At 34.9% G+C, this 8,561-nt stretch overlaps 1 protein-coding gene across 1 annotated transcript; it reads left to right on the top strand.

The window, feature by feature from the left end:
* Positions 1-827: 827 nt before the first annotated feature.
* Positions 828-8,554, top strand: LOC110379965 (nose resistant to fluoxetine protein 6). The gene is made up of 13 exons (XM_064038298.1): positions 828-994; positions 2,787-2,926; positions 3,866-4,190; positions 4,484-4,598; positions 4,677-4,761; positions 5,001-5,167; positions 5,423-5,501; positions 5,575-5,678; positions 5,853-6,026; positions 6,238-6,388; positions 6,960-7,146; positions 7,452-7,594; positions 8,004-8,554. The coding sequence occupies exons 1-13, from the start codon at positions 925-927 to the stop codon at positions 8,259-8,261; spliced, it is 1,998 nt and encodes a 665-aa protein (XP_063894368.1). The 5' UTR covers positions 828-924; the 3' UTR covers positions 8,262-8,554.
* Positions 8,555-8,561: the final 7 nt, after the last annotated feature.

Genomic DNA, 8,561 nt, shown 5'->3' with positions numbered 1-8,561 from the left:
ATAAACTTTTCCATCAAAACTATAAATAAAATTGACATTATTTTAAAATACTTAACCGAATGAACCAGAAAGGATTCTATTTTTGACTTAGTCCACTTAATTACTTATTATAGGAATATTTATTTAAAGTTCCTTCCATCTATAAAAAATACGACTGGTTACACTAGTACCGAGTTAACTTGAACTCAGGTATGGTTGTTTACTTACTTCCTTTTTAATTTATTCAAGGCTGAGGGCACAAAAAAAAGTTATTAAAGTAAAATATTTTTTTATTTACAAGTAGCTCTTACCGTGGTGTTACTCTCGTTCTCGATTGTTCTTGAAGAATCTGGAAAAGTTAAGTTAGGAAATCGGATGCCGCGATGGGTGAAAAGCGGTACTCGACGCGGGGTGCGGGGTGCCCTATGTGAATCGTCTGTCTCTTGTCATGAAATGTAATGGGGAGTTACATTCCGTCCCATCTCGGTTTTGTTAAGTTTCTTTCTAGACAATAAAGACGTCTACGAAATACTTCTCGGTAAATAAAGTTTATTCAGCGGTTCCAGTGAGTATATATAACACCAGGATATACACCAACCAGGAATCCATGTTAAACAATGACAATAAAACAACTCAGCAACTTGTTCACATATAAAATATAGTTCAGCACTTATGACGCATGTAGGTTGTACCTACTAAATGGGCTTCTTTTTTCTCCATTTATATTAATTAAACTCGCATTCATTTTGAACTTTAGTGTGCGATAAAACTACAGCTCTTTTTCCAACTACAAACTTAATATACTGGTTTGGTATTTTGTACCGGCTACATGGAAGTTCATTAAGTAGTTTGTTTATGATTAAATTTCCTTCAATAGTTTATCGCGAGCGTCTATAAGCTCATGTCGTGTTTTTGACAGTTAGTGTGATATTGATTTAATTCAAAATGTTGACGAAATATATAGTTTTAGTTGTTTTGCTTCATACTACCGCAGCTGTTATATACGAGCTAAATGGTAGGTGTATTTTAATTCCAGAGTTTTGAATGTCTCCCAAAATTCTTTTTTTTTTCATGATTTCGACAGTTTTTTTAACAGACTAAATGGTGATCAGTAAATTATGAATTTAAGGTTTTATGAATAGTTAAGTCAGTTAAAAGCTTATTTCTTATGCCGAATTCTATAGAACACATTAATTTGATTTTGATCTTTATTTTTTTTTTCCAACAAAACTTACAACTAAAATGCAGCTTCTACTTACATCAAATAATTTGATTCGCGCTCATTCTTAGGACTCTTGTAAAAAGCTTTTTATATCTGGAAACAATACCGCAAGTTCTTCTAATTCAGCAAGCAAACCGAATACTAATGCAACTATTCGCGCGCTTTCAGCATCGCGAGTCTTAGTTTTCAGATTACCCAAAAGATAGTCCCCAAACTGCTTTCCTTCTTTAATCAAAATATTTTACTTAAAGTGTTTTATGTTAGTAAACAAATGATAGAAAATTTTGATATGACTTTCTAAAAATATTTAAATTTAATTTAAATAAAATCCACCTGAGTACAAGTAATAGAACTGGCAAACGTGTATAATATTATCTACCTACATGAACCATTAGGAGCCACTTTTGTCCCCCTCGTAACTTTAAAAAGTCAGGCTCTAGGACTATTACTGACTAAAACCCACCATATTCCTTCTTGAGTCCTTTGTGTAAAAGGGCCGAGGTAACTCTTTCGAACAATCCCGTAGTCCCGGCAGGCTTTGGCCCTAATGGGCCCCGCTGGAGTTTGCTGACTCTCTTCGAGGATTCTTACCTTTAACAGCCAGTTTCTTCATCAAAAGTAATGTTATAAAGTAAAAGTAACGGTCAAATTAGTTTTTTCACGATTTTATATATCAGTTATGCTGTTACTTTAGCCTTGAAAAAACGAATTTGACCGTTCCTTTTACTTTATGACATTATTTTGGCTTTTACTTTTGACGAAGAAACTGGCTGTAAGTAGTTAAATTACTACGCAAATAGGTACAAGTATTTATTATGGAAAGCAGATAACCATAATTCCCAGTTAGAACAATTAATCAACACTGTTATGTCTAGGTATAGTCCATCGTTTGCAGATAAGATATTACCTACTCTCTGTCTAGCATGTATTTACTATACTGATTAATTACACTATCAAAGCTTAGTAATACGTACAAATGGTACAAAAACTCATAGGCCTTACATACAAAAAATTAAATTGTACAAGTCCATGGACGTGATAAAAAAAATTGTAACTGGTTACCCGTAGGTCAGTGAACATAGTCGAATAATATCGTCATAATATATTTGCGTAATATGACGAAGCACGTTAGATCAGAAAAAAATCAATTAACATATTAACTAGCCAAAGATTGTGATTATGGATACAAATTAATATTTATGAAACATTTCGTACTTGAGGAATAAAAAGGTTTACTTCCGTACACAATTTTTGTGATCATAAAACAAAAAATGTAGATGAATTTAGGAAGCGAAGCTTAATCTATATCTAATATTATTGTAATATTATTATTGTAGCCCATTTATCGAGGTAGACTATGGGCTACTTTTTATCCGGGTTCGTGGAGAGGTTTCCACGGGACGCGGGTGAAACCGCTGGCCTTACTTAAAAACACCATTTTTTTAAATTATGTTTGCTGTCAGATTTTTATAGTAAGGTAAACTACCGAAATATTTAAAGTCTTTTTATGGAGATCAGAGCTTTTAGAAGAATGTCGTTCGCCTTGTCTGAAGTCATTAATGGTATATATGTTAATATTTCCTAGAGTCGGACCTGGCCCGCATGCCTCCCCTGTTCCACCTGGACAACTACGAGGAGTGTCTCCAAGACCGTGAGGGTCTGTACTGCATGACAGAAACACTATTAGTCTCCGATGAACCAAGCCCGCTGTTGACTATGATACAAGTAAGTTTATCTTCGGAAAGCTTCGAAAAGCAATGTTTTCAATAATTTTACTTTAACCACGACCTTGGTGGCGCAATAGTCGGTGCCTGACTGCCGAACCAGAGGTCCCGGGTTCGATTTCCGGTACACACATTCGACATTTGTGTGATGAATGTCTGGGTGTTATAGTATTTATTTACTAATATGTAGCTCTATATGTACATTATCAGTTGAGTTGGGTGCTAACACAAATTTTATTAAATAAAGCTGTGAAAAGGTGTCGAGACAAAAACAAATCGTTCCATAAACTAAATTGTAGTTTAAAATTTTTCAGTAGGACGGGTTCTACTATACTACCTCGTTAGCATATACCTAGTGCGTCAAATAAATAAATAATAAATAATTCCATCAAGCGAGCTTTTTGAATATATCGTGGAAGCGTGTTCAGCCAAAGAACAAAGGAAAAAAATCTGTCGACGCAATAACAACATAAACATATTACACGAACAATTTGGTGCTACTTTTGACCCCATCAAAAACTTTTTACCTACCTTAATAACTACAAAATTAAACTTGGGTTATCAAAGTCATTAATGAAAATTGACATAAATACAGTTCAAAAGTTACTTACACTTACGTATTTACATTTAAACCCTAAAATTAACTTGAATCAAAAAATGAATAAAGACTTCCCCGACTTTGCGGATAGCCTTGACACTTGACAATTTGCAAGATCAAGATCATTGGCGCAGGTAACTGTAATTGCTTTCAATACAAAGTATGCTCGAAATAAATATAGCAATTTTATAGTGTAAACGTTTTACTCCACAAAACGACTGTTTGTTTATTGCTCTTATTGTACCTACAAATAAAAATGCGGGTTAACTTGTTGCAATAAGTAGGTAAATATAAAATATAATATAAACTAGGTTACACATTGTAAATATTTATTTTTTCTAGGAATACGCAGCACATAGGCCTACACATTACAACCGAACACTTCTACGTCACGGTATATGTGTCACAAAAACATGTAAAAAGTTTTACGAAAATTCTAAAGAGGACCTGAGATCGGCCCTTGAAGCATGCGCCAACGAATCCCTTTATAATAACTATAAATTACGAGGAAGAGTGTTAGAAGGCTTCGATTGTTCCAAACCCGAGAAAAGCAAGCCGTTAGACAATCTAGAAATAACTGTCGCAGGGATCTGCGCTGCTATATTGGTTGTTAACATCATCGCAAGCTTTTGCGATTACTATTTTGAGAAGAAAACAACGAATGGTGGTAGGTATATTATAATTAATTGAAATGTCTGTATTACTTACGCAAACGAAACTGGTTAATTTGCGAGGTTTCCCCTAATATATTTTAATATATGCAGTATTTACTAAACCTGATAAAATGAGAAAAAAATGAGACTGTAATTAATTATAAGGTACAATTTTTTTCTTACCTAAATCCATGTTATAGAATGAAGAATAGGCATCTTCGATCCAAGTTGCTACATTATATAAGTTTTTAAGGAATGTCTTAGTAACAACTTTTCTTCGAATATAATTCTTCAGCGTTCTTTTCAGCTCTAAGATATCTCTATTGCTTTTCAATATTTCGGAATTGGGAGAAACTGGTAGCTCCAGCAACTGAAAGGAAAGAACCTCGTCCATTAGGACTGAAAGGACTTCACGGTATCAGGTAAGATATAATAAAATAAATCATAGTTATATAATATAAACAAGTAAAAACAAAGAGTAATAAAAACAAATGTTACAGGGTTATAAATGTGCTCCTCACAATTGGAGGACACGCTCTTATACTGGATCTGCGATTTGTTGAAAATCCTGAATATATTGAAAACGTAAGTACGAAATAAAACTGAAGTTTTGTTAATTTGTTTGCTTGAAATCTCGGATCATAATGGACCGGTTTAATCAATTATTTTAGTATTATCTGAAGAAAGCTACAAGCTACTTTTAACTAGGGTGCGTGGAGTAGTTACCACAAGATTCGAGCAAAGTCGTTGATGAAAGCTAGAGCAATTATTAATAAGAGTTTTAAAGTTGATGAAAAATTGAATTTCAACTATTTTTATTACAGTTGTTCATGTATAAAGTTGTTCACATACTATTGAACGGGACAGTGATAATGCAGACGTTTCTGATGATCTCATCGTTTCTACTAGTGTACCATTTAATGCTTGCTTCAGAGAAGCATACACTGTCGTGGAAAATGTTGCCACAACAGATTTCAATTAGATGGTTAAGGTATGTATTAGAAAAGATGGAGCAGTAACATATAAGAGATTTACAAGAAATTAAATTTTTTAACTAACCCTGTGTTTTGTAGTAAACATGTAAACTGATTGTTAATTTAATATCAAAACAACTTCGTAGCTTATTTGTTTGTGCTAGCAAAGTATACCTATCGTAATTATTTATTTGTGCTTCATTAATAAAGGTCGGTGGCCTTGAAGCGAGTGTTTCAAAGATGTTATCTTATATCTATATCATTGATTGCAGGTTGACTTTATCGTATGCTCTAGCTTTAGGATTAACAGTAACTTGGTTTGGACGATTGGCATCAGGACCAAATTGGCAGGCAAGTATCAAGCAATTATTTTCTTCTTTTCTATTTTTACTTCTAGTTTTAATAAACTTTATTTAACTTTTAGAAAATGGTCGGTAACGAAATTATCGATTGTCGTCGCAACTGGTGGAGGCATATCTTGTACATCAATAACTACTATACAGATTCTGAATGCATGGTTCATGCGTGGTAAGTTCTTAGTTGTTTTCTTCAAAATACAAACGATAGTGATTTTGAAACCTTAACATAGTCTTGGTTATGGTTTTCTTGACCTTTTAAATTTTCAGATCCTTATTCCGACGACCAGTTTATTGCAGACATTGAACTATTGTTTTATCATCTATTCTTTCTGGAATTCACCAGGTATTTAGCAGCAGACCTGCAGCTGTACTGCACGGCTCTCGTGGTATTCCTAGCGTGTCGCACTCCTCGAGCCAGGAAGGTGACCCTGAGCCTGCTGTTTGTAGCAGGGGCAGTCATTCCAGGATACCATACTTACCGCCAAAAGCTGGATGGTGTGCTGGTCGTTTATCCAGAGTAAGTTTGTTGGAATCTTTGTTATATTTTGGATTTATTACCTTCACTTTTATTGCTTGATTATTTCAACCAAACAAACAGTGACCTTTGAAAGGAAACAGCGACTCGTATTTGTCAATACGCTTTGATAACTAATGACACAAATCTATGTACATAAATAAAATTTCCGGACTAGGGTCTTGTATAAAATGTTATTATTCTTCGCTTTCAGGTTTTTAGTAAAAATCTTCATGGAAAATCCTGTGTTCGACTATATCTACAAGAGAGGGCACACCAACCTCATCGGTTACGTCGTCGGAATGTCTATGGGTTACATGGTCTATGCCTGGCAGAAGGCTGGAGGCGATCCTACGAGTTTCAGGGTAAAAGATTTTTATATTATAAGTTCAACATGCTTTAAACCAAATTACAGATAAAAAATAAGGATGTACTGCAAACATCAAGAACTATAATTGTAACTTCGTATTCTGACCTTGGTTAGGTAATTAACAAAAAATATTAAGAACTTAATGTCCATCAATAAAATTTAATTCGTTCAAAAATGTATGAATAAGTATGAAGCATAATGTATGAAGCAGTATGTAGGGTAATATTATACTTACTTGTACGTGTAGTCTTCATAATGACTGTGTTTCGAATGACACGTTAAACTGTAGTTCTCGACTGTCTTTGACTGAACATCTTTGGCAGTCGTTAAGGGAAGAAGATAGAGTCTGACACCACTCTAACAAAGGGGTAATGGGTTACCCGGGTAACTGGGTTTGAGGAGGTCAGATAGGGCAGTCGCTCCTTGCAAAACACTGGTACTCAGCTGCTTCCGGTTAGACTGGAAGCCAGGACATAGTTGGGAAAAAGGCTCGGAAGATGATGATGACGCGTAGTATTCATAAATTTGACTCGGACTTCTCTCATAACATTATTCTCCTCTTCTAGAAATACCGGTACTTCTTCTGGACTCTATTCCCGATGGGTTGTCTTTGCTGCTTGACGGGCAGTCTATACTACACTCACTCGCCACCTCCAACGCTGTTCATCGACGTTATGTTCGCTGCCTTCATGAAGCCAGTCTTCAGCATCATCATCGGGACTATTCTTGTTGGAGTTGTTATTCAATTTGAAGGTATGTAGTACACCTTATTTTGTCAATTTTAGTGTGTATATTTTCTTAGAATTATGCAAAAGATTATACTTATCTTCGAGATGGGTACCTGCAGCAATAGATCCATAGTGCTTTTGCGTAAGTATATTCAATTAGTTAAGGCTAGAGTCCGGTATAGCCGAAGTGGATTTCACTATCTCATAATTTATATCAATGCAAAGAAACTAAGTTATAAGTTATCAAAACCTGGAAATCTATGAATTTACATTAATTGTCTCTTACCTCTTGTCTAGCACCCTATCTTACTTGCGAATATTATATTTCAGATCTGTACCGACCGATAGTGTCATGGCGTGGCTGGACCATCCCGAGTCGCCTGTCCTTCAGCGCGTACCTCCTGCACATCGGCTTCGCCAGGAACAACGTGGCAGCCGTCACCACCGTCTACAGAACCTCTTTGTGGATAATGGTTAGTATATCTTACTTATGGAGTTGAAAGGACTCTGACTTCCTCTCTCTTTCCTGCTATGTATCCCACATGGTGAGGTCAGCTTTCCTAATATTTTTACTCCACTTCGCTCTATCTAAGACATCGCTCTCGGTCACCTGGCACTCTGCTTTGACTGTGTTTTACATTTCAATTGTTCACCTATGTGAACTGTTTTGGTCATGTTTGTCTAAATGTTTGTTAGTACAGGTACTCCTTTTTTTGTGGACATAATAAATGTTTTACTTCCATGTAAAACATCGACTTATTACTCAAACGTTATCTATTTGTATCGCTTACGTAATCAATGTCAAAAATTTGACCTCTGACCTTTAGTGGCTTCATATTTTGTATGATAATATTGACGAATGTTTATTTATTTGTTTTCCAGGCCCTGTGCATTGTAAAAGTGATAATCGTGTCTATGACAGCAGCAGTCATCTTCTGCATATTAGTAGAATCTCCTTTCAATAACGTGGTTAAGGAATTGTTCTACGGACAAAAAACTATCAAAAAGGATAAGAAAGAATCCTTGGTTGACAAAGATGATCATATAGTAGGAAAGACTGATAAGCTAGCTTCTAAAATACTTGATGAAGTTACGAATGAAAATGGTTTTATAAGAAAAAGGCTCGTGCGATCCAGTTAGCGAAACCAAGTGAAAGATTACCTTCAACCAGGTACAGAAGAAAACATAATACTTATGTTATTGGAAAAGCAAGCTACAAAGGTTGGCACAATAGGCGAGGTGTCGCTAAAAGTGATAATTTCAGACAAACTTAGGATGGATTTACGGGTAATGTGTTAAGAAGGTTACTTTGTATATATGGTATTAGTGATTAGCAAATTGGGTAGTTTACTGAATATAATCTTAAAGATTTAGATTAGGATTTTTTACTTGTACATAGTTAAGTATCAAAATAAAACCATTCAATAAAAAATATAGTTT

The sequence above is a fragment of the Helicoverpa armigera genome, chromosome 15 (assembly GCF_030705265.1).
Source record: "Helicoverpa armigera isolate CAAS_96S chromosome 15, ASM3070526v1, whole genome shotgun sequence".
NCBI classification, from domain to species: Eukaryota; Metazoa; Arthropoda; class Insecta; order Lepidoptera; family Noctuidae; genus Helicoverpa; species Helicoverpa armigera.
This window is presented reverse-complemented; position numbering and strand designations above follow the sequence as displayed.